The following is a 26,852-nucleotide window of genomic DNA, read 5'->3' as shown; positions in this document are numbered from 1 at the left end:
TTCCGCAACAGGTCTCAGAAAAACAAAACAAAACAGGGTCTCCTGCTTTCTTAACCACTGTCACTATCCCCAGTGACTCCAGAGTTGCTGTGGGTTGAAGATTCTGGATCCTCCTTTGTTTCACGTTGCATGATGTGGTATTGCCATGTTCCTGTAAAACCTTTTGTGACTGAGAACTACTGTTATCCGCATTACCTCATTTGATGCCTGTGGGGGGCCTGGGGGGGTTAGTATGATTCGCTTCATTTTATAGATGAGGAGAATGAGGATTGGAGAGCTGAAGAAGCTTACCACAGCCCCAGAGCTGGAAGCCGATGGAGGCAGATCTCCACCCTGAGCTCTGTGCTCTTCATGTGCAGTGCAGGGAGGGAGGACGATTTTTCTCTCTTCCTCTCTGCTTTTCTCCCACGTCTTACTCTGGTCACCTGCACACCCACTGCAGGAGGCAGGAGATGGTTTCAGTGAATGCTTATTGTTGTTTTAGTAATAGTGATCTGTTAAATAGTTCAGAGCCTCTCCTGCTCATTGTGGGCTCTGAAGACGTTTTGTTCCCTGGGTTTCAGAGTAGTCTTTTGCAGCCGAACGCCTTCCTTAGGAAACCTTCCTTTCTAGGATTGAGTGTTGCTACTGGGCAAACAATTGGGATAACGCTGTTATATATGATTTGGTGGTGGTGGGGGACAGCATTTGGAATATCTTCAAAGTAACATTATAATAACTATATATATTTCATCTCAACACTTCATTGGGAGGTGTGAAAAATAGATTCAAGGAAAACATCTTTTATGTGCTGTCACATTCTCTCCTTTTTAAAAGAAAGAAGACTTCACCAAGAGTGTTCCCTAAATATTTTGTCTGAGAGACAGAAGGCATGCCCATTTTGGGGGCTGATTGGGGTCTGCAGGGTCTGAGAGGAAAGAAAAGCTACTACGGGCAGCACTGGTGATGCTCAGCTGGTTCTCTGGAAAGGACTTTGGTTTCCTGAGTGGGGAAGAGGCCCCTTCCCTTTGGTTGCAGTGTCATTCTTTCAGGGATGAGAGGGTGGGCCTGGGGCAGTTCAGGGTCCACGTTCTTGGGCTACTGAGGAGTGTGCGGTGTGTTGTGTCCTGGGCCTTATGCTTGCCTCTGATGTCATTTCTCAGTTTCCAGAACTGCAGTTCTCAGACCGTTGCTAGGACACCTTGCCTGAGATTGTTCAGAGAATCTGCAGTGGCAGAGCCTGAGGGTTATGTGTTCCTCTCTTGTCTGTCTTCTCTGACTGCACTCCCAGCCTGGCAGCCCCTAGGCATTGTCAGGGAGGCGGGGTGCTAGATGCACCCTGAGGCTCCGCTGGGTCTGCGGGGTGAGCCAGCAGGGCTCTCCGTGGCCTTTAGGTACCATTGTTCCCCCACCTCCCACCCCTCCCCGCCACACGGACCTTGTGCTCTCCTGGCTCATCTGGGGCATCTCCCCACAGAGCGCCTACTGGAGTCACAGCCTCCCTTGGCCTGCTGGTCACTTCTGAGCAAGCTTAGCCCCTCAGATCCAGGGTCTGGGGAAGAAAACATCCCCAAGGGGGAAAGCGTCTTTATTGCTTCTCTTTGAGCTAGTCTCCCTCCCTCAAGACTAAGGGCTCCTTACCTGAGGCCTACAGACCCATGTCAGTAGGTAAATCACATCTTTCTTTTTTAAACCTCTTAGTATCCACAGGTAAATCATGTCTTTCCTATTTTAATGCATAACATCTCCTTTGATTGAGAAAGCAGACAGGAGTAGGTATCGACAGCACCCATGCCTTTGGTCACCAATAGAAACCAGAGATGTTTTCATATCACACTATAGTTGTTGCAGATATCTTGAAATACTGTTTATGTTCTTTACCACTTCAAAATTACAATAATTATTACATCTGCCACTAGATTTGTTATGTGATACATTATTAAGGAAACACCTGTATCACTATATTGCAACATTTAAAAATATTTTGGTAACTATATTTCAATATAGTATATTTCCTTTATCCTATTGTGCATGAAAACACCTTCTAGGAAGAGTTCATAGAATCCACCAAGTCGTCAAAAAGATGCCAGAAAAAAGATTAAGACTCTCTGCTTTAGATTCTGGCTGAAGGCCAGCCAAAAGTCATGGTGTTTTACTTACGTATACTCGGCAGACTTCTGTTGTGCTCTGTTGTTCTACTTGGCAGGATATAGATGCTAGGGATACAGCAGTGAAAGGACACAGTCCTTGCCTTTGTCTGCATGAACCTGGGGATTAACAGGATAAGAAGAGAATAGGAAGAACTGCTGTCCTTTCCCATTTCAATTTTGTGCTTTCTGTATCTTTGAAATCCATCTCTCCCCTACCACTGTCACTATTCTGTCTAGCCTGCCATCACCCCCCATCACCCCCACCCCATGGTAACTAACTTACTAGGCACTGGAATGATGCCTTGCACATAGTGAGCACTCAATGAGTGTTGGCCATCATTGCTTCAGCCCTGGAACTCCTCTGTAGCCTTCAGGCTGTCCTCCACGCTGTTTCTCAGTTACACGTCTGTTCAAGAATGCTCCTACCCTTCTGTGGCTCCCCATTGCCTTCAGGATAGAGCCCAATCTTGGTTTAGAAGGTCTGGCTTATCTCTCTAGCCACGTTTTAGCACACTTTCTTCTTATGCCTTTCCTCCATTTCTTGCCCATAGGCCTTTGCTTGAGCTTCAGTCACAACCTCGAATGCCCTTTCTGAACTCTTCCTTATCTTTTAGGTGTCTGTTCACGGGCCACCTTCTCCAGGAAACCTTACCTAAGTCCTCTGGACGGGTTCTGTACTTTTATTTGAACATCCACAGCTCTGGTATCACTGCCCTATAAATGGTTGATTAACCATCCAGAGCTTTCTCCAGGGAAACTAGCCATCATCTAATTTTGCCAGGGTAGATGGGGCTGGTCGTATTCTTTAAACAGGTCACATAGGGCTGTCATTTGTAGTAGGAGTTGTGGTCAGTGACACTCCTTATACTTCCCAAGGTAAGGTCAGTTCAGCTTATTTGTATTTCATGTTTAGTCCTCTGTAAGTCAGTGATGGTTCAATGAATCCCACTAACTTACTCAAGTAGATGCCTGCCCCAAAACCCTCTGCGGCTGGGCAGAAAGTCTGGGAAGGGGGTGTTAAAGATCTTATGGGGTCATTGTCCAAGGGAGCTTTTACCAGAATTTCTGCCAGCTGACAGTAAGACATAAATAAGCCCCTTCTAATTCTCTTCTTATTGCCACATCTCCACCTTGCTGAAAAGAAGGAATCCTTCCTAGAACAGTGAGTGAGTCCTTATACATGCAAGAAAGGAAATCAGATTTGCTCTGGCCACTGTAGGAACCCTTAGCTGCAAGCCAGGTTTACCTGGACTGCCTTGGCACTGGGCTGGATGGAGTCAGATCTGTGAGTGTCACAAGCAGACTTGTATTTAATATCATTTTTGGACATGGGTGTTAGGAGTGTGAGAGGAGAAGTGAATGCTTACAGTTCATGTCTGAGATTTCATCCATGACCACTGGTGATTTCAGAAACATGTCATTTTCTAGACATGTTTCCACTTCTCTCATTTTGCTTTCTCTGACTGGCCCTTGCATGGTATCTGCCTATCATTGTGAATCCAGGTTATCAGATCAGTGAGCTGTATCAGACTCATTTCTGGATAGACCCTGGGTGACATATCTGGATATGAACATGTCTGGATAGACATTCCTAGGTGAGTGCCTAGAATCCTGGCTCCAGCTTTTCAGTCAATCAAAAAAATATTTATTGGGCACCAACTATGTGCCAGGCACTGTTCCTGGGGATACAGTAGTGAACAAAATAGACAGAATCCCTGCTGTCATCAAGTTTATATTCTTCAAGGAAGAGAGAGATGATAAACAAGAGTGTAAAATAAACAATGCCATGTAATAAGTGCTGTGAAGAATCTGTGACTAGGCATGGAAATCTAGGAAAGTTACTTCTTAGAGCTTTACTTGCCGTATCTATAAAAGGGATTCTGAATGTTCCTGCCTTTCAAGGCTATTAGGATTAAAATGAGATTAAAGTCATGGAGGTACCCAGGAGATAAACAGAAGGCCCTCTGTAAATCTTTCTCTTTCCGCATCGTCTCTCTCTGTGGATTTGGTGAGCTTTTTCCTTACAAATTTAGAAGACCCTGTTTATCAGAGCCCAAGGGGGAAAGCTAGTGTTACCTCTTCACCGTCCATCCATGTTGCTTCTCAGGGGTCGTTCCCTGTGCCTATAGAACATATAAGAGCACCTTGAGGCTTCCTGACACATAGCAGGTATGCCAGCGTCCTCAGTCAGGTGTTAGACTGCTTGGTCAAACTTCATAGTACCTCTCTGGAGGGCCAGAAGAGCAGCTTCCTTGATGGGCACACATCACATTTCATGCCAGGCAGGGAAGCCCAATGAATATCTGCACCAAGCTATCTGCTGATGAGCAGCTGTTTTGAATCAACTCCAGTCATCAGGTGCTTCAGAAAAACCGAGACAGGGATTCCTGAGAGTCTGCTTCTTTGGAATGAGGTGGTTTTTTTTTTTTGGTTTTTTTTTTTAAATCTTTTTCTCACATAAGCCTTGAATTGACTGTGTGCTCTTCTGTAAGTGGGAGTGAGAGAGGTAGGAAACAGATACAGCTGCAGGGCTTTCGCTGTGGGGAGCAGACACAGCTGTTGCTGGGCCTGGCTGTGTCAAGGAAGGGGAACCCAGCCTTTTTTTTTCCACATGTGGAAATCAGCGGGGTGGTGCGTGGGCTTTCAGTCTGGAAGAGGGGAGAACTGGCCTGGAGCATCTCTCGGTTTTTGCTCCTGGAAGTGAAACGCACACTAACCTTTCTGACCTGGGTCTCCGTCTTCTGTCTCCAGGCTGTGCACACCGGGATGCGGGCTCTCATCTATAATAGCTCTCAGGCCGAGCAGTCGGGCATGAGGACCTACTACTTCAGCGCTGACACCCAGGAGGACATGAATGCTTGGGTCCGGGCCATGAACCAAGCTGCACAGGTGCTGTCGCGATCGTCACTGAAGAGGTCAGTCCCCGTGGAGGGTCCCTTCCAGAGCGCTGCCTATGCGGGAGGGTGCCCCAGATTCCACCATTCACTCACTCCTATTAAGCATTGCCCTCTCTTGGAATTTTACATAGTGACTTCTTCCTGGAGGAGATTGAGTACAGAGCCAACACATACTGCCGGCAGAGCTGAGAGGTGCCTTGGGAATTATTGAGGCCACTGTCCTCATTAAACAGAGAAGCGGGAAGGGCTGGAAATGTGAAATGACTGAACAGGGTGGGATGCGAGCCTTGGAGCCTGGTCGAGTGTTTCTCAGTCTTTCTCGTCTTGTGTGTGGTTCAGAGGACAACCTTGGGGCAATGTCAGGGGAGGAGAGAGCGGACAAGCAAGAAAGATCTTGAAACTGGAAACACGCCACCGATGGCCCACCACCTTGTTGTTGGGAGCTGACATGGGCACTGTCTTTCAGCTGCCCCTTCCCTCAAACGGGCCAACCAGGGTACCATCAGGGATCTGGAGGTTCCTGAGTCTGTTGACTGTGGGTGATTCCCTGAGAGTGCGTGGACAAGGAACTTGAGTTAAGTCAGTTGCTTGGAGAAGGTCGGGTAGCTCTGGAAAAGTTAGGGTACCTTTAGCCAGTCCTCACCTGACGTGAACCCCCTTCTTTACTGGACATCTTGCTCTGTTTGGAGGCCTCTTTGACAAAGATCTCTTAGGCCTCGTAAGAGTGCCGGATTCTCAGTGACTGCAAATGAGTGGTTTTATTTTGTCCACCTTTTCCAACTCAATTTTATGCGATTTGGGGTATTAGTGGTATGTCCTAGCTTCATGCTCTCTTTCCTGAGACTAACAGGTCTTTGATATAGTTAGTAGCCTCCCTTAAGAGGCCAGGTAGGGGTCAGATTCTGCCGTTGGAGTTTCCATAGCGCCCAAGTTGAGCATTTGTTGTGCTGGGTTTTTCCGTCTACTTTTCAGTATCCTAGGCTTCAAGAGGGTATCATCTTTGAGTCTTCTGCACACCTGACATATAGTAAGCTCTCAAATATCTATTGAGTGAGTAAGTGAGAAATTGAAAGAATGAATGAATGTGTTGGACAGGACAAGAACAAAGACTGTCCTGGAAGTTACCCCGTGGGTCCTGAATCAGTGACTCTTACCTATAGATATTCAGTCAGGTTTGCCTCTCTTCCTAGCAGTGTCATCCAACCTAAATATTTCTGTTGTGTACATGATAATGAATCAAAAGTCTGTGCCATTAGCCTGCAGGCACTCTGTTCAGTGACATTGATATTTCCACCTTCATCCCAGGAGAAGGAAATGGGCAGGTTTGACATAACTTACTCCTAGTGCACATGCTGGTCCCTGAAGCTCACTGTTTCCTTGTCTTTGTTGTTCATCAAAAACTGTTTATTTTGGTTGTGCTGAGTCTTAGTTGTGGCACGTGAAATCTTTAGTTGCTGCATGTGAACCCCTAGTTGCATCAAACCCAGGTCCCCTGAATTGGGAACGTGGAGTTTCAGCCACTGGACCACCAGGAAAGTCTTCCCCCAGGCCGCACACATGCAATAAGACATTCTTATTGTAAAAAAACACAAAAAGTGAAGAGAAATATCCTTAGTCACCTTCCCAGTGTTACCTCTGTTACCAGGTTAACAGGGATCTCTTTAAATTATTTTCTATTCATTTATGTGTATATATGCTCTTTAAGACATATAAAGGGGTTTTTTGGTGCTTTTTTAATAGCATGAATGATACTGATCTTGAAAATCGTTCTGTATCAGTGTATATGGGCTGACTTTATGTTTGACTGTTGTATGGTATTTCATAATGTAAATGTACCATAGTGTAGTTAAGCATGTGCCACATGTTGGATAGTTTATTTTGTGTTCTCTTTTACAGCACAGTTGGGTAATGAAAAACTTTGTACAAGCCTCTGCACGTGTGAGGCATTCAGATTGTTGGGTCAGTATACAGTGCATCTTAAATTGTAATCAGTACTACCAAACTGTCCTTTAAAGTCAGTTGTATTAATATGTTCCACTAGTGAGAGTGCTAATTTCTCCACATCTTTGCCAACAGTTGATATTATCAGTCTTTTTCATTTTTGCTGAGCTGCTATGTAGATGAGTGGTATCTGTTTATTTTAATGTGTGTTTTCATGATGGTGGGGATCTTTTATATTTATTGGTCACTTGTATTCCTCTGCAGTGAATTGCTGGTACCTATTCTCTGCATTTCCTAGTGAGTTCCTTGCTTTTCTTTGATGCTTCCTTTCCTCCATGTGTTGAAATCTGCCCAGTTGGGAATGCTGCTTGGCCTCTTGCAGAGGTTTTTTGTAGGCTCTCAGTTGTGTTATTTAAGAGAATCTGCTTTTCCCCACTTTTCAGTCAGGATACTGTTTGTCAGTCAGTTTGTAACATTCTGGCATTTTTCCTGTTCTCTTGGATTCCTCAGAGATAGTCTGAGAGGTTTCTAGAGCACATCTTCAAGTTCCCTTAGGGCCCTGGGGCTCTGACAGCTGAACTTTTCCCGTCTTCCTTGCCATCTTGGTCTTTCAGTCTCTCTGAACCAAGGTGGTTCTCTTATTCATGGTGAAGTCACTCACCTTGATGAAGATATGGAAATAAATTCAGAAGTTGAAGAATTCAACTTTATTTGTGCTGTAGTCATCTTCCCAAGCAGAGATACCTATATCTCATATATATATATATATATATATATTTTTTTTTTTAAGTTCTCCCCTCCTTTATTTTAATTCTCAGAAAATGCAAAGTTTTGTTTTATTTTGCTTTAAGTAAACAAATCTCGGTTCCTTCTAGACTTTACCGTTTTTGCAGTCATTGACACGGGCCCATTCTGCTGGATTTGTGCTTGATGCATTTCTCATAATGTGAGCTCTGAGTGCTCCCTGTGTCCTTACATTGGTTTGCTTCCACCAGCAATGTCAGACAGGTTCGTTCTTGTGTCCCAGCTTTGCCCAGTTGTCTTGTGCCTGACTCGGGCACTGGGTCAAAGATAACTTGAGAATGAGATCAGGCTTAACAGGAAAAAGTGCTGTGATTGATAAGTGATATCTGCCTTGAACTGTTTAGGTTTAGGATGAATTTACTAGCTAAGATTAGGATTTTTTTTTTACTTTTTCCTACAAGAGGATTTTGTAATTAACTCTCAGATTTCGGTTTCAGAGAGGCTCCTTCCCTTCTCCACTGGGCTGCCTTCCAGATCTCTGGCCATTTTATTATTGCTGGCTTTTTTCCGAACTTTTAAAATGTGTTCTTGCTATGCTCTTAATAAACTCTTGAAATCCCATAGTCATCTTTGCCCAAGGTTTCTTCCCTGTTTAAAAAAACATAAACAAAACAAAACTTGTTCTACCTTCTGACTCAGTAAAACCAGAGTAGCATTTCCTCTTAATTTTCTGAGAGATGAAACTGTCAGCCAAGGGAATTCAGACTTACTAAATGTTCTATTTTTCTGAATAAGATGTTCAAACATTTAGTTAGTGAGACGTATTCATCATGTAAGACTGCATCTTGCTTCTCCTCCACATTGGTTATCTGCTCTGGAAACCTCCAGCTCTGTTCCGTGGGCGGTCCCAACTGTAGCTTTTCCTTCTCTCCCTCCTTGATTCTCACCCAATGGTTCTATTCTTATTCATATAGGCAAATTCTTTCATTATGAATGTGGTACTTTAGGGCTTCTTATTACAAGCAACAAAATGCAAATTTATCTTAAAAGGGGAGTTTATTGGTCCAGTCACTGAAAAGTTCAGGATAACTATAGCTTTAGAAAACAGCTGTGTTCAAGGCTCATTCAGTATCATTACAAGTCATCTCTCTCCCCAGTGGGCTGGCTTCATTCCTGAACTCCGTGTAGAGGTCCCTGGCAGATCTGGGATCTGGTGGCTAGATGGCTGCAGTAGCCCCAGACTTAGGCCATCTGAGTTAAGTCCAGTAGGAAAGAGCCAGAGTCTTCCCCAGAAGCTCTCAGATCTCTTCTGATCAGACCGGCTTAGGTCACACTGATTCCCCAAATCACATACCGTGGCCAGAGAGTACATGTGCTGACTGACTCAGGCCTGAGATACCTGTTTCACTTCTGAGAACCTGACCGTGGGGACTGAGAGTGAGGTGGGGTGGATTCCCAAGCGACGTTAGGACTGTGGACAGAGGAAGGAGAAATGACTTGATGGGATGTGATAAATGATATGCAAGCAACCAATGTCCAAGCCACTTCCTCCTATATTGATTTCTTTTGCCTTAAGTGCTGTCTCCCGGTAGGCCAGAGTTTAAGCCCAGCTCTACTACTACTTTCTAGCTGTGTCACTTGTGCAATTTAGGTATGCTTTTTAAACAAATTTTTCTAGTTCATCAGGTTTTTGCAAAAATGAAATGAACGTGTAAAGTGCTTACTTTATGTGTTGCCCACAACATAGTTGATACTCCATATCCGATATGCTAGCTCCCACAGGGTTTAACAACATCATTGTTTTTTTCTTTTTTTTGCACCCATCCAGTTTCACTGTTAATCCTCTGAATTACACGACGATGAATCTCCTGTGGTCACATTGTATTCTCCTCTCCAGGATGTGCCCATCCCCTAGCAGTGTGAGCTGTGGTTCAACAACCCAGGTTCCTGCAGGACCATCCCTCAGCCTGCCCCCTCACTGTCTCCTCCTCCAGCCTCTTCCTACATTGTCCTCTAACCCCAGAGGGAGCTGAGCACCCTTGCTGTACTTCCTCCCGTCGTCCTTTTGTTCCCTGCAGGCTTCAGGGTCTCTTGATGGACAAGTATTCCCGAGCCCCCACCCCCTCTCCGTCAGGGACACTGAGCCCTGTGGCCAGAGCCCACCCTCTCCCTCCTTCTGTCCATGATTTCTTCTCCCTTATTTCCATGTTCTTCCACTTGCCAGATTCTGGATTCTGTTTTTTTATTCTCTACAGCCTCCTTAAAATCTGTCTTCCAAGTTCCTCTGTTGAACTGCCTTTTTTTCCCCCTCTTATCTAAGGATGTCTTGTCCTCTCCAACAAGCTAAAGTACTAAGCAAAGAGGTCAGCTTGTTGTTACAGTTCACAAAACTGACAAGCAGTTCAGAGAGGAAGGCCTATCGGAAGGCAACTTACCTCTCTTTTTTCAGCTTCCCAACCTAAATGTGTGGTCTCAGTGTAACTATAGTCCTGTCATGGAACTGCAGGAGCTTATAGTCCAGTCACCGTTAGGGTAAAATCCAATCTCCTTAGTATGGCTTTTGATATCTGGATGGGTCTGTTCCCTGTAGGTCCTCTAGGCCTTGCTCGTCTGCTCCTCTGGCCCTCACCCTTACTAGGACCACTCAGCACATTCTTCAGGTCCTAGCTTACTTGTATTTCTTTCTTCTTTGACTCTCAGTATGTTAGATGCTTCTGCTTATAGCACTGTGTCGTTCCTTATGCATAGAACTTCCATGCTGAAGTTATGTTGGCCTGCTTTCTCTTTGTCACCCCTGCTAGACTGTAAGCTCCTTAAAAGTGAGAATAGTGCCTGGCACATAGTAGATAGTTAAAAGACGGTGCATGGATGTTTGGCTGGCTGGACAGGTGAGCGGTTAGATTGATGAATGAAACTTCTCCCTGAGAGATGTTCAAATAGGGATTTGGGGTGTCTGAGAGCAGTCTGAGCACTGTTGTGGGGATTCAGTCTGCTCAGAAGTGGCCCACGCCTTGGCTGTCTCCACTCTCTTCAGAGAATGGAATCTTTGGCCTTTCAGACCCTGACCTCTTTGGTTAAAGTGTGACGGAACAACACCTGAGGTTGGTCAAGCTCCTTGGACCCACGACAGAAGTAACTTATAGACATGCTTTCAACCTCAGTACAGGGCTTAGGAGTTGGATCAGATGGAATTTGAGTCCTGCTTATTTCACTGGATGGGCTTCCCTGGTGTCTCAGACAGTAAAGAATCCACCTGCAATGTGCAAGACCAGGTTCAGTCTTTGGGTTGGGAAGATCCCCTGGAGAAGGGAATGGCTACCCACTCCAGTATTCTTGCCTGGAAAATTCCATGGACAGAGGAACCTGGCAGGCTACAGTCCATGGGGTCACAAAGAGTCGGACATGACTGAGCGACTTTCATGTCACTGGTTGCATGATCCAGGGCGAGTTGCTTAACCACTCTGAGTTTCATGTTCATTACCTATAATGAAAGAATAGTATTTCTAGCTTTGTATGATGATAAGAAGAGATAATATTTAAAGTCCTTTAGCTCAGGGTTTTGCAGTTAGTAAGTGCTCACCATAATCCCTATCCTTCAGTAGAGACAATTTATTTTCAGTAAGCTGGTGCTCACATGAGTGCCCTCAGCCTCTCTGGGCTTGACAGTGCTGACCTTGCAAGATTGCTCTAGGGGTTAGAGATGGTCTGTGCTGGGTCCCCAGCACACAGTAGGACCCAGCATAAAACAGCCAAGCATTGACCACAAAAAATGAGTGACCCAGACTGGAACTGCCATAGAGAGACTGAAAGTGAGTGAGCTCGGTGCGTGCCAAAACTCCAGACTGGCTCATGTTGGGCTGTGGTAATTGAGCATTACTCACCCAGGTAGAGGAAGAGGGAAGGATTCTCCAGGCAGGAATGAACAAAGTGAGGAGACCTGGCAGCCATTATACATCCTTCCTTTCTTCTTTGTCTGGTTTGCCAGGTCCTTAAAACTTCACGAGGGACTTTGCCAGTAGCCACTGCTGAGAGGAGTGACGGCCTGAGCTTGGCAGTGTGGTGTTTCATTTGTCCTTCAGCCTCACTCTTCTCTGGGGGAGGACAGACCCACCTATTGTTTATTTAGAGCAAAGCCTGAAAGGTAACCAGCTATCTTCCCCCATCCCAGGGGAACTGCCCTAGTTAAGTCTGGGAAAAGAAGAAACCAACTTTGTCTCCATTTTTCTCCAGACATTTCCGTCATCAAATTTAGGAACTAATTCAAGTGAGCAAGCCTGCCTGTGGGCTTCCTAGAGACTCTGGACTCATTGCTTCAGTCTTTTACACAAGGCTCTGGACAGCGCAGGGTGGGTTTCAGCTTTTGAGCTCACTGTCCTCCTGAGCCTTGGGGTCAGTGCTCAGGACTTGGCATCTGTTGACACTGGCTGAACTGGTTTTCCAGGACAGAATTTTTTTTTTCCCCCAAACTTTAAACTTTTTTATTTTGTATTGGGGTGTAGCTGATTAACATTGTTGTGATAGTTTAAGGTGAACAGTGCAGGGACTCAGCCATACACATCCATGAATCCATTCTCCCCAAACTCCCCTCCCATCCAGGCTGCCATGTAACATTGAGTAAAGTTCCCTGTGCTATTCAGTAGCTGGACAGGAACACCTTACCTGATGTTGAGACAAGCACTCCAAGGATGTCAGTGGCCTGACCCTTGTTCCTGGGCTGTTTGGTCATTTAGCTATGGTGAGTAGGGAGGGATCCTCCAGTGGGACCGTGACAGATGGGCTGTGTCTGCCAACAGGACTGAGGTCCAGCTAAGTCCCTACAAGCTGTGTGTGGTTCCTTTTCTCGCTCAGCTCTTCGCAAGAGATTTCCTGTGTGTGTAAAGTATCTGTGTAACATTCAGATAGAAGTAAATATTATTCCTTATTTCCTGGCGAAATAAAGGGTTTGGAGGCAGAATAAAATAATAATCAGTGTCAACTGTTTGGTATGATCTGTTAACTTCCGAGTTCTTGTGAAAGACAGGAATAAGATCGAAGTATCCTCAGCCTGATATTTGTGCTCTTCCCATTTGCAGGGGAAAACAAGGATTTTCTCTAAGCAGACATAAAGCATTGCTATCATGTGCTGAAAATGGACGAGGCAGGGCTCAGCCCCGTGTGTCAGGGATTACGTCTGGTTACCAGTGATAGAACAACTCAACTTAGAGCAGCGTAATCAAATTGGGCTTTAGTTTTCTCACTAACAGGAATGCACAGTTAGTTAGTTTTGGCTCATACAGTAGCTCCATGATGCTGTCAGGGACCTGGGCTCTTTCTCACTTTCTACCCAGGTTTTGACAGGTGGCTTTCATCCTTATTTTTGTCACCTTGCATTCCAGTCTAAGTTCTAGGTGGGAAGAAGGGAAAGGTTAGCTAAACCAGGTAAGCATTCTTTCTTTTAAAGGCTTTCCTGGAAGACCCATCCAACAATTTCTGCGTACATCTTATTGGCCAGATTTATGTTATATGATCACTCTCAGCTCCAAGGGAGGTTAGGAAATGTGAGTTTTTTGTTGGCTGCATTGCTGCTTTGAAAAAATGGGGTCAAGGAAGGAAAAGATGTTGGAAGCTAGTACATTTGTATCTGATGATGTGCTAAAGGCTTCCCTGGTGGCTCAGATACTAAAGAATCTGCCTGCAAAGCGGGAGACCCGAGTTCCATCCCTGGGTCGGGAAGATCCCCTGGAGAAGGAATGGCAACCCACTCTGATATTCTCACCTGGAGAATTCCATTCCATGGACAGAGGAGCCTGGCAGGATGCATTCCAGGGGGTCACAGAGAGTCAGACACGACTGAGCAACTAACACACGCTCTTTAGGTGCCAGACCCAGCGCGGTGCTCTTTCTGTGCCTTTTCTCCTTTATTCCTCATAAGAACCCAAGGAGGCAGGGGTTGTTGTCCCCACTTTGCAGATGAGGAACCTGAGACCAGAGAGGTCAGGGAGTTGCCCAAGGTCACTCAGCTTCTATGGGCTGGAGCCAGCTGTTGAATCCAGGTTTGACTGGCACTAAACCTATGTACTCTGGGTTTGTCATGCTTGGAAAGTGACACATGTGGCCACATTGATCACCAAAGGTCAGGAATTCCTTGTGTTTTTAGACAGTCAGTGATACCAGGTGCTCGCATCAATAGTAATGACCTGCACAGGACGGGCTGTTGTCGTCTCAGCTGAACATCAGCGCCGTGCACGGCCTCTTCTCTGAGTGACACGGTCACTGACAGCCGAGGGGTACTCCCTTCTTTCCCCACCACTGTGCTAAATTGAGCGCTGCAGATGTCTTGTGTGACAGGTCTCCTGATTTGAGAGGTCATGTGTTACATTGCAGGGAATTCAAAGAGACAGGGAGAAGACCAAAAAACACTTTTGCCTTAAATCCTGTAACTTAGTAAGTTAAATGTTTAAGTCAGGTAAGGTAGGGGAGTCGGGAACACTCCCTTCACCTTTTTTACCTGTAGCCATAGCCTGATCATTTTGGACACAAAGACATCTATCTTATCTTGGGTAAGGCCCAACAGCTATGGAAATTGGAGCTGTTGTTCATAACCCCAAGTCTTAGGGCCAGGTGGCAAGCAGACTCCCATTCTTTTAGGCACCCTATTAGGGTTTGTTTTGCAGTAAATGCTGGTGTCAATCTGAGAAAAAAGTTTATCTGAGAAAAAAGTTTTATCTTTCTCAGTCAACTTTATTTTTAGGACGTATTGGCATGTGTTGGGATGTGTACACTCATATATATATATACACAGACAGTAAGGATTAAGATTTATAGTTATAAGTTAACTCCAGGGTTAGAAAATACTGGAAAACTCCATGATTTGGGGTCAGCTCAAGAGAACAGTGTTAAATATGGTTACTGTGATTAAATCAGGCTTTAGGGTTGTCTGGCTCTGGTAGCAGAGGCTATTTTCTATACTATATCGATAAGTGCTCACCTCATTGGGAATGTATAGGTTCTCAGTAAAGACGTGGAGGTTGAAAGAAAAATCCTCATTACAGTTGGTTGGGCTAAGACATTGTACCCATAACCCTTGGGTTCTGAAGTTGAAGAAATCCTCTTCTTTTTAATTTAAAATTTATTTCATTGAAGTATAGTTTATTTACAATGTTGTGTTAATTTCTGCTGTATAGTAAAGTAATTCAGTTTTATATATGTATACACACACACATATATATACACACATAAATATATGCATATTCTTTTTCATAATCTTTTCAATTATGGCTTATCAGAGGTTCCTGAATATAATTCCCTATGCTATTCAGTAGGACCTCATTGTTTATCCATTCTATATGTAATAGTTTGCATCTGCTAATTCCCTATGCTATTCAGTAGGCCCTCATTGTTTATCCATTCTATATGTAATAGTGTAATATTTTGATCTGCTAATCCCACACTCCCAATCCATCCCACCCTTCCCTCCTGCCACACTCCCCACCCCCACAGCCATAAGTCTGTTCTGTGTCTGTGGGTCTGTTTGATAGACAGATTCATTTGTGTCATATTTTAGATTCCACATGTAAGTGATATCATGCGGTATTTTTCTTTCTCTTTTTGAATTACTTCACTTAGTATGATTATCTCTAGGTCAACCCATGTTGTTGCAAATGGCATTATTTCATTCTTTTTAATGGCTGAGTAATATTGCATTGTATATGTGTACCACATCTTTATGCATTCATCTGTCAATTGAAGAAACCCTCTTTTCCCTTCAGTTCTAGTGTCTTCCATTTAGGTGCATATTTGTTTCACTGTATGGCTTTTATGACAAGGTGCGAAAAGAAAGACAAAGTTAAGATTTATAAAGTGTACTTTGTAGAACAGAGTTGTCCCTTTAAAAACTTAGAGTAAGAATTACTTTTTCTGAAAATTCCCTGGCTGTCCAATGGATAGGACTCCATGCTTTCACTGCTGAAGGCTCAGATTCAATCTCTGGTCAGGGAACTAAGATCCTACAAAGCCACGTGGCACAGCCAAAAAAAGAAAAAATTACTTTTTCTTAAAAGTGTGGGCCCCTGAATATTTCACATGTTTCTTCTACTAGAGCTTATAGACCCACCGGACTTTAGGAATGGAAAGGTTCTTAAAAGTCACCATCTAAATATGTCAATATAAAATGATGTAATAGGACTCCTCCTACTGTGAGTAACAGAGCCCAAACTCAGACTAGCTTAAGTGAGAAACAATTTATTGATGTACAACCAAAAAGTCCAAGGATATATCTGGTTTAGGTATGGCTAAATCTAGGAGTTCAGGACAAGTCTTTAAGATTCTATTTCTGTCCATCTGCTTTCATTCTCAGATGTGTGTGTACTAAGTCACTTCAGTTGTGTCTGACTCTGCTTCCCTATGGACTGTAGCCCTCCAGGCTCCTCTGTCTGTGGGGTTCTCCAGGCAAGAATACTGGAGTGGGTTGCCATGCGCTCTTCCATGGGGATCTTCCTGATCCAGGGGTTGAACTCATGTCTCTTACATCTCCTGCATTGGCAGGCACCCTTTACCACTAGCACCACCTGGGAAGCCTCATTCTCAGATAGCTGTTTCCTATGTAGTTGTAGCAGCTCAAGACCAGCTCCAGCCAAAGTCCCAAAACTAGCTCTGATTGGCCAGGATTGGGTGATGTGTCAGCCTGTGAGCCAGTCACTGAGACTTGGAGCCTCAGATTGAAAGGGACTAGTAGAGTCAGCAGGACCTAAACTACAAGTACTGAGAGTGGGGTAGGATGATCCCCAAATGAAAATTCAAATTCTGTTAGCAGAAGGGGTGGGAGATGGGGGAAAGATGTCTCCTCGTGATGGATAGAGGAAGTCCAAAGAAGCTTATTCTTTCCCCGCAAAAGCTTTGGGCTTTCATGGAAAAGTAATGAGTACATGGGGCTTCCCAAGTGGTGTAGTATTAAAGAATCTGCCTCCCAATTGCAGGAGATGTGGGTTCAATCTCTGGGTTGGGAAGATCATCTGGAGTGGAAATAGCAACCCACTCCAGTATTCTTGCCTGGAAAATCCCATGGACAGAGGAGCCTGGTGGGCTACAGTCCATGGGGTCACAGAGCATCAAACATGACTGAGCACGCACAGCACACAAGGACGTGCACGGATATGAGGCATGAGAGTGCTTTTCTCAGTTTCCGTGCCTGTGTTAAGGCTGATAGGCCGGCACACATGAGGAAGTAGACCTGTGTTAGGGGGTGTATTTCCACTTTATATTGACATTTTAACCAGCTCCCTGACTGGATGGATTCTGCCTTGAATCTGTACTGATTATTGGTAGCTGAAGTTCTGAGGTTGTTGCAAGGACACCTGAGGTCTGGCCATCGAGATATAAATGCAGCAGCACCTCTGTTGTTCGTTCTTCTGTTGAACCCTCAGCCTTGGCCATTTCAAGAAGTGATGGACATCAAGGCCAGGACCTTTTTACCAAGCACTATAAGTCGACTGGCTGCCTGTCCAAGGGTCCCTGGTAATTTTTCTGGTCCTTCTGAGCTAGGCTGGAGTGTGTCGCCCTGCCTCCTCAGTCTAAATTCTCCTAAGCTTGTGGAGCTGCTGCTGTGTCCCTGGTTCCAAGTAATGAGAATGCAGATACATCTTGGACCCAAGGAGTGGGGAGGGAGGCAGCTTCCAGTGGGAGAGGGGCCATGAAAGAGGCTCTCTTCTCTATGCCCTGGAAGCTCTTTAGCCCCAGCCCACATCCTCACCTGTCACCACTACCCCCTTGTCCTGTATAGTCTCCAGGCCTGCATGTGTGCGGATCATAGACAAACAGGTGGAGAGGCAATAGAGAGTCACGGCTCCAGTGCTTAGACTCTGCAGTCTGCCTGGAATTAAGCCCTGGTGCCTCTTTTTCTCAGCAGGATGGTCTTGGGCAAATCATTTTATCTTCTCTGTGCCTCAGTTTCCTTATCTCTGAAATCTGACTAATAATACTGCAGAAAATTGTTTTTAGGTCAGTGTTCTTACATTCCTGTTTGAGCAGTTCCTTGACAAGACAGATAAGTGGTCATATAGAGAGACTGCTGTGCTGACTCTTCACTCAACATCTTGGAAGACTGTTAATTATACTGCTCATTGTATTTTGGGCTGTGCTGGATGCCAGCGGGGGAGACCCTAGACTCAGGAGTTTTCTATCCAAGCTTACCTGCCCCAGACAGACAGGTGGACAAACAGCAGAAGGGAAAGGCATGAGACTGTCATACATATACTATTTGTTTGTTCAGTAGTGTTTATAGAGCTCCTATTCTGTACCATCATTATGTGGAAGTTCCGGGCATATGATGGCTGGCCAGCTGGGCCTCAGGCCTGAAGGAGCTCGTAGCCTACTTGGGTACTAGATGAGTAAACACGCAGTCATGGTCCAGTGTGATTAGTTTGATAGTGGAGTCAGCTGAGATCCTGATCTAGACTGGGACTGTGTGTCGGGTGGCTTCCTGGAGGAGGTGACATTTAAGCCAGATCCCAGAGGAATAGAAGTTAAGCCAGCAGCATAAGGGAGTAGGCATGAAAGGGGCTCCAAGCAGAGGCAACAGCCCATGCAAAGGCCTGGGGTTAATTGGAGTGTAAAGTGTGTTCTTTGGTGAGTCTTAGCTAGGGCTTCCGGTCTGGGCTGCGCTGAACGTGCTGTTGTCATTGCAGGGACACGGAGAAGGTGGAGCGGCAGGCGGTCCCCCAGGCCAACCACGCAGAGTCCTGTCGAGAGTGTGGCCGCGTGGGACCTGGACATGCAAGGGATTGTCCTCATCGCAGCCACGAGGATTCCTTTGGATTCGAGAGGCGGGAGCAGGAGGAAGACCGGTACCGCTCCAGGGACCCACTGGAGGGCAAGCGGGACAGGAACAAGGCCAGGTCCCCGTACTCACAAGTCGAAGAGGACGCCTTGTTCGTGGATTTACCCAGCGGCCCTAGAGGCCAGCAGGCTCAGCCCCAGCGGGCAGAGAGGAACGGTGTGCTGCCTGTCACGTCTGGCCCGGGAGAGCAGAATGGGACTGCTGGGTACCAGCGGGCCTTCCCTTCCAGGACCAACCCTGAGAAGCACAGCCAGAGGAAGAGCAGCCTGGCCCAAGTGGAGCAGTGGGCAAAGGCCCAGAAGGGGGACAGCAGGAGGTCAGTAACAGCTTCAGGATCGCTGCTGCTAGCGAGTGTAATAACATCGTGACAGTAACTATCACTTCCCCAGCACAGGCTGGGTATGAGCTGGCCTTAAACTCTTTATCCCATTATCTCCATAAATCCCTGCAACAACCTTGCAAGGAAGGGTAAGAGCCTCAATTTATAAACAGAGAAACTGGGGCTTGGAGGAGTAAGGGAACTTGCCTGGGGCACACAGATCAGTGGCAAACGCAGAGTTCAGAGCCTGTCCGTGAGCCTGCCAAGCTCACCCGAGATTATATACGGAGTGGGGTTCCCCATGCCCCAGGGAGCATGCCATGAGGCTGTCCGCTTATAGATAGTAATTGGTCTTCTCCTCTTACTTCGCTACTTCTCTTTATCCGGGATACAGTTTTAGCAATTAAGAGTAAATAGAGATCCCTTTTTAATTCCAGGTGTGGGAAGTGCTCAGGCACTGTTGACATTCGGCTTTATTGTACCCATTCCTTCAAGAAGTGGTTTTAATTATTTAGAGGGAAGACATCACCTGCTATTTGCAAAGCACTGTCTGTATTTTATAATTTTAGATTCATTAGGACACATTTCTGAACGTGCAGAATTCAGGGTCACTCAGCTTCCCCAGTGTCCTAAGAAGCCACTGTGTGTTGTCTAAACTGTGAAGACACCAGCTCCCCTTCACCATCCTCAGGCTTCTAAAACAAGCCTCGGACTGCAGACAAGACAGCAAAGTTGTGGTCCATTCAGAAAGTCTGTAATCTGATCCAGGTGGTCTGCTGTGAGGTTAAGTGGTGGAGAACTCACAATAGAAGCTCCCTGAGCAGGTGGTCGACCTTGTTGTGGGTCAGATGAGGATAGCCCTCGGTGTTAGAGCTGAGATTCTGTCCAGTTCCCTCCTGACACAGACCAGGTGTCAGTTCTGTTTGATCAGATTTTGTGTCTTATTGAAAACAGCTTCTGCCCTAGGACACATAGGGGAAAGCTGCTGTTCTTGGTGCCAGGCTCAGCAGACCCCCTAGGAGGTAGTTCTGAGTGACTTTGCTGCTGAGTGAGATTGGAAACTAGCAGGGGTTGTGTGCAGGTCCTCCTACTCCAAGGTAAGGAATTTGGATTTTATTTGAAAGAGCAACAGGGGGAGCTGCTGGAAGGTTGTGAACAGGTAAATGGTGTAATCTGATTCACAAAGATCAGAGCCTAGGGAACAGGCTGTTGCAATAGTCCAGTATGGTGACATCCTGGTGATGGTGGAAACAGAAAGAAAGAAATTTGAGGTACATTTTGAAGGTTGAGACAGAAAAGCCTGTCCATGAATTGGATGTGCAGAATAAGAGCAAGGGAGGAACAAGGATGATCCCTAAAATTTTGAATTGAACAAAATTTGTTCTGTGTGGTTGCTGAGATGGAGAAGTCTTAGGAACAAGTTTGGGGGGGGCAAATCAGGGTTTCCCTTTTAGACATTTAAATTTGAGAACCTATTAGATCTCCAGTGGGGGAGACGTCTGGAAAGCAGGTGGATGTGGATTGTGGTGTGGAGGTTTGGCATCTGGTTGGACATGTTGATGGGGAGCCCTGAATGCATAGGTGGTATCCCGGCACTTTGTGTTACAACAGAAGGCAGATCCAACAGAGGAAATGGTGTGTCAGGCAGAAGCCACTCATGGTAAGTTAGCTGTTTCCTCTTATATATAACAATTCTTAGGAACTGAAATCAGTATGGGACTGACTAGGGCAGGTAAAAGCAAGAGAAATCAGAAATAGAAGCAGAGAAGAGGGGAATGGGTTTGGCCCTGATAAGCCTGAATGAAGAGTCTGGATTTAATCTTGAAGCCTGGTAAAAGCCACTGATGAACTTAAAATGGAGTGTGGTGTGATAGCTTTTAATATTTAGGACAGTGGTTTGAAAGGTATTGGCAGGAAGAGGGATCAGGATAGCTGGGGAGAATTTCAAGACTAGGTAATCTAATTTAATCTAATCTAATTACCTAATTTTAAGGTTAGGTACTCCTTACCTATTCCCAGTTCTAACACAGCAGACCCATGTACATGGTGAAGAAATTTCCCAGGGGATTCTGATGTACTGCCATCCAAAATGAGACTACACAGTCAAGTTTTTGTTTAGTAGTTTTCAGTATTTATCTCTGTATTTCCAAATAAGATATTTATACTGCTTGGTTTCTTGATTTTTCAATTTTAGTTAGCTATTGACATTCTACTCTAGAAAGTAAGGATTTAAGTCTCTTATTCCCCTCTCTGCCTTTCCTTTCCAAAAACACACTTACTCTTATTCCAGCTTTATAATATAGTTATAATTTTTATTTAGATCACTAGTCAATTTTTACATAGTTACATAATGTAAAATATAAATATTCACTGCTGGACCATAGTTTTCTCTGTACTCATTACTAATTTATCACTAAACTCAGAGCTAGATGTGTAAATCTCCCTTTATTCAGGGCCCTCAAATGGTAATTTACTAATAAGGTAAGAAATCAAAATAATAACAATGGGTAAATACTAAAAAATAAGTGCCCTTTTATTTTCTTTCAGAAACCTAGATCTATTCCCCAACAACCAACCACTGTGTTAAAAACAAAACAAAATCCATGTTCTTCATCTTGCTTTGTTTCACTTAATATACCAGTGAATCTACAGATATTTTAATATATCTTGGCTCACCTTCCATATCAGATATATAGATTTAGATTATTAATTCAAAATGGTACAGAATATTGCATTATATTCATCTACAGTGATCTTTATACCATTTCTCTGTTGATGGAAAATTAGGTTGATTGTTAACATTTGCTATTACAAACTATGCTGCAGTCAATGTCCATGGCCAATTGTCTTTACAAATAAGTGCAGGTATACTTGAAGAACAGATTACTTGAAGTAGAATGACTAAGTTAGAGGATATATGTGATTTCGATTTTGATTGCTTTTACAAAATTGACCTTCAACAGTGTTATTTCAGTTTATGCCCCTGCCAAAAGTTTCCCTGTTTCCCCACCCTCATATTATCTCTGAAAACTGTGTTCCGTTAACTCCTTGCTCTGGTGGCCATATAGAAGATAGTTAAGTGGAGTAGAGTCTGGAAAGAACACGGTCAAGTGTGAAGTGGTCATGTTTTGGGTAGGAGGCAAGGAAGACCTCAATGAAAGCAGTGAAGATGGTGAGGATTGTGAGGATGGGATGGATAGGATACATGGATGCTGAGATTGGGTAGGTACAGGGCTTAGTGAACTGATTTATCCAGGACTGGAAAGTGAGGAGGGCCACAGATAGAGTTGAGGTTAACCTTAATGTTTGACTTGGTTAATAGCTAGGTGTGGTACTGAGCATGGGAGAGAGGAATAAGCTTGAAGAGGAATGTGGTACCTGTGGAATGGCCATGTGGAAATGTGAGTTCTAGGGAATGTGAGTTCAGGTTAGGGAGAGATTTGGAAGTCACTGCCATGGAGGTGGTAACTGATGCCAGGCAGTAGTTGAGATCACCCAGGGTTGAACGCTTCAAGCAGCTGGTTTTCAATTCTGGCTGCACAATTTGGTCATTTGAGGCCCTGCCCAAGAGATTTTGCTTTCTTTGGTCTGGGGCAAGGTCAGGGCATCCGTCTGTTTTAAAGTTATCTCCAGGTGATACCAATATATGAGAGAGGTTTGACATTTATTGAGGCCCATGTCCCCTGCCTGGAAATCTGATTCTAATGATCCCAATTTCAGCCTGGACATCAGGAGTTTTCAAAATACCCCCTACCCCTGGTGATTCTAACGTGCGCTCAGGGTTGAGAATAACTGGCTTGGAGGAAACAGTAGCAGAGGACCAGCGGCAGACTTGAGTCTTCCTTGGTGTTTCAGTGGGTAAAAAACCCTCCTGCAATGCAGGAGATGCTGGCAGATGTGAGTTTGATCCCTGGGTCAAGAAGGTCCCCTGGAGGTGGGCTTGGTAACCCACTCCAGTATTCTTGCCTGGAGAATCTCATGGACAGAGGAGCCTGGTGGGCTACAGTCTATGGGGTCATGAAGAGTCAGACACGACTGAGTGACTTTCACTTTTCAACGGCAGAAGCCTGAGGATCTTCAGTCCCAGGGGGTGGGCAAAAGCAGAGACTGCTTAAAGAAGTCTAGTAGGAGATGGAGGAGGAAAACTGGGGTATGGTGAGGGGGGATTCATTTGGAACGAGTCCAGTCAGCAGCTTGCTTCCTAGGTGTGCTTTCTGAGGAGGTTGGGTACCTGGAAGGAGAATCTGAAACGTCAGTCTCTGCTGGACTTGCATGCAGTAGCAGAGGCCTTCGGTTTCACGGAGCTGCTTGAAGGACCTTAGGTGGCTGGACCTTCATAATAGAGCTGGAGTCTTGAAGTTAGGTCAGAAGGCAGGGTACTGGGAGGGCAAGGTAGAAGGGAACCAGAAAGAAGGCACGGACAGTGATAAACCTTTGTGACGGGGATGTAGAAATGACTTTCAAAAGCTGTGCACCTGATGTGCAGTTATAAGTTGCGATTGTGAAATGTGCCTGGCAGCCCACAGACCTAGGTTATTCTGCTACACGTGTTGGGGGCTGGGGGCAGAGCAAGGAGCTAAAGGATGGGAAGCCAACTGCAAGGAGGTGAAGGTGGTCGGGGAAGGTGTTGGACTGTCCCTAGGACGTGGAGCCATTCTTATCCAAGGGGCAGACATGAGGTCTGTGGATGAAAACAGCTCACTGGCCTTGGAGGTCATTGTGCACTGAGTGAGTGGAATCTCAGCCTTGTGGTGGAAGCAGTGCTCGGTGGGCTTCGGGGTTGAAGAGGACCCTTGGAGAAGGAAGCTGTCAGCCTCTGAGGTCAACAGAGCACTCAGTCTTTGATTATTCACGTGTATCTGAGAGGGATTGCATATTACATATCAGAGTTATCTTTATTTTCCCCTTACTGATGTTTTTATAATCTCTTACAGTCAAGTAATAAGTAGATCTGGCTGCTTAATGAAGGAAGCTTCTCCATTTGAAAATACAGAATAGGGATATCCATGCTCTGTATGATGGAGACTCTGCTAATCTCATTAGCTGGAGCACCTTGGGCTTGGCAAGGAGGGTTATTTGAACTGTAATGTGATCTCATATTCGCGACTCTAGACCTCACAAGGAATTATTTCTAACAGTTCTTTCAGTACATGAAGGTGTCTATTATATTTCACTTTATTAAACTCCTTTAGAATGGTGTTTTGCAAGGGCAGACTGATACAACCTTAGAATCTTACCACATTCTATGAGGTTGATTTGAAATTCTAGCCTTTCATGTTTTCCTAGTATTTAAAATAATGCATACTTGTATAATAAAAGGCAGGGGTGGGGGCAGGGTCAGGGATGCAGATGTTACCACGAGGAAAAGTGAAAGGCCTGTGCAGTCAGTGTGGAAGCTCAGGTGAGGGCCATCTGCTGCATAAGTATCTGGTTATAAGAACTGATTTCACATTTGGATATGACTGTTTTACAGGGACTGTATCAGAATATGTAGGTAGATGCCTTTTGGAACAGGGAGGGCCCATGGCAGAGGGCAGGAGGTGTAGAGTCTTCTTTTTGGATAAGGCTGAGGTTGGGGTCCACAAATGGGTCTGCTCTTAGGTCAGCTGCTCTGGGTGCTCCTCCCTGCTCCCGGGGGACCTTTACCTCATCTTACAACCCTGTCCACTGTGTTCTTCCCCCTACCATCTGTTAGTGGTGGTTTGGCCTCTGACACTGGGACTTGCTATTACACTGGGCTCTTTGGAGTTACCCCTCCAATGGCCAGCACTGAAGGGGTGGCAGGCAGTGTATTAGCAGAGGGCACAGGCTAGAGGATGAGCTGGGGGCTTTGGGGCACTGCCCTGTGTGAGTGAGTGGGTAAAGGGGCTCTGACCACCTGGACGCCATAGGCAAGCGTGGGGAACGGGCTGCAGCGCCAGACTAAAGGGGTTTACGGGGTGAGCAGGGCTGGGACGTGCTTTGCAGAGTTTGCATTTTGCTTCAGGCGGAGGAAACGGTGGTTAGTACAGTCAGAACTCTCAGGGGGAAGCCCCTGGCCTGGTTTCTGCCACACTGCCCCTTCCTCACAGTCCTCTCTGAGAAATCCATAGCAAACCTGCCATCTGGTGGCAAGCAGACACGCTCGAGGAGCCTGTAAAGAGATCTTAAAATCACCTTCCTTAGTTGGCAAAGGTTGGCTTCTCAGTGGTAAAGAATCCACTTGCCAAGGCAGGAGACAGGGCTTCAGTCCCTAGGTCTGGAAGATCCCCTAGAGGAGGAAATGGCAGACCACTCCAGTATTCTTGCCTGGAAAATCTCATGGACAGAGGAGCCTGGTGGGCTATACTCCAGGGGGTTGCAAGAGTCAGACACGACTTAGCAACTAAACAACAACAAATTGCAAAGGTAACAATAAAAAGAGAATAAAGTCACTATTTTATTTTTCTGGTTTCACCATGGGGCATGTGGGATCTTACTTCCCCAACCAGGGATCAAAATCTGCACCCCCTGCATTGGAAACTCAGAGTCTTAGGCACAGGACCATCAGGGAAGTCCCAAAAGTCACCATTTTTGAATGACAACTACTTCAAATCCTCACAACACTCTATTGAATGGTTCTTATGAGCCCCGTTTTACAGTAAGGAGAGTGAGGACATAAAAGATACTAACCTGAGGTCCTACAGGTAGGAAGTGATGCAGTGAGTTTAAACACAGAACAGCATTTCTCTAACATGAGCCCCTGGAGGGCTTGTTAAAACACAGGTGGCTGGGCCTCAGCCCCAGGGTTTCTGATTTTGGGTGGGGCCTGATAACCTGCTTGTTTAACAAATTCCCAGGTGGTGTTGAGGCTGCTGGACTATGCTGTGAGTAGATTGGCTTATGACAAGGTCTGGCACCTTGTAAGCACAATATAAAGGTTTGTTAGATAAAACTGATAAAGGCAGAGTCAGGATTCCAACCTGGGCCTAATTCTAAAAACCTGTCCTTTTTACATCATGCTGCCTCAGACTGGCTTAATAAATTCAAGGCTTAATAAAACCCTCTACTTGGCCTCTTGCTCAATTTTTCTTTTAGAAAATAAAATGGCTGGTTGATAGTGGTTTTCATGATCCTATCCAGCTTTTGTGTGCCGGAATATTTGTTGAAGGGTATGTCCTGGGTATGCGTCAGGACTTTCTCAGACCGTGGACAGCACCACAGAATGTGAGACACAGTTCCTGCCCCCCAAGGATTTACGGCGTGGCTGGGGAAGAGACAGCTTACAAGTAGGAAAAGGTTTCATCAATTCAGGACCTTGGAAAAGTTACAGACCCTACAGTAACTAGGTCAGAGCAGGGCAGGAACCCCGAGGTCTGTGGCATTGCAGAAGGGCTCTGTGGAAGAGGCGTGTGTCCCAAAGAATGAGTGAAAGTTGGCAGTAGGCAAGATGAGCCCATGCAAGTAGGGAAAAGAGGAACAGTACTATGAGAATAAGAGAAAAGCTGGAAGGGCTCACCTACTGGTGAAAGTACTGTCTGCGTCTCATGGAGCCTGCAGTCTCTGCCTGTCTCATTCATTCTTCAGCTCAGCCTTAGGAGGCAAGTAGTTCCTTCCTCAGGTTGTAGGTGAGGAAGCTGAGGGCAGAGCAGTCAGGTAAGTTGCCTAGGATCACACAGCCAGTGGATTCAAGTTGCCCAAGTATGTAGGAGGCCGGATAAGGTCAGGTGAGGCAGGGGTGCAACTGAGAGGGGGCGCCTTTTTAAGTGTTGGGCCTTTGATGCTCAACTTGCCCTGATTTGATCTTGGCCTGGTTAGGAGGAGCAGTGAGAAAACAGCAGGACGGTGAGGGTTGAGGTCAGGTGCTAGAGAGCTGTGGGTATCGGGAGAAGGGGTTTAGAATTTGCTTCATAAGCAGCAGGGAACCCTTGATGGTTTTGGAGCACAGGAGTGACTGGATCCAAGCAGCTGACTGTGTACAACAGGGAGACTAGATAGAAAGGTCTCCAAGTTGTCTGAAAAGTGAAAGTGAAAGTCACTCCGTCGTGTCC

The 26,852-nt window shown here is 45.5% G+C and overlaps 1 protein-coding gene across 10 annotated transcripts in view; it reads left to right on the top strand.

Annotated features, from left to right (window-relative positions):
- The window catches only part of PLEKHA7 (pleckstrin homology domain containing A7), a 211,352-nt gene that overhangs the window by 146,305 nt on the left and 38,195 nt on the right, over window positions 1-26,852 (top strand). For all 10 annotated transcript variants that reach the window (XM_070473430.1, XM_070473434.1, XM_070473429.1 and 7 more), the window contains 2 exons: window positions 4,881-5,044; window positions 18,373-18,840. In XM_070473430.1, coding sequence (XP_070329531.1) covers window positions 4,881-5,044; window positions 18,373-18,840 — 632 coding nt within the window. The remainder of the gene's footprint in view (window positions 1-4,880; window positions 5,045-18,372; window positions 18,841-26,852) is intronic.

Source organism: Odocoileus virginianus, chromosome 10 (genome assembly GCF_023699985.2).
Source record: "Odocoileus virginianus isolate 20LAN1187 ecotype Illinois chromosome 10, Ovbor_1.2, whole genome shotgun sequence".
NCBI lineage: Eukaryota > Metazoa > Chordata > Mammalia > Artiodactyla > Cervidae > Odocoileus > Odocoileus virginianus.
This window is presented reverse-complemented; position numbering and strand designations above follow the sequence as displayed.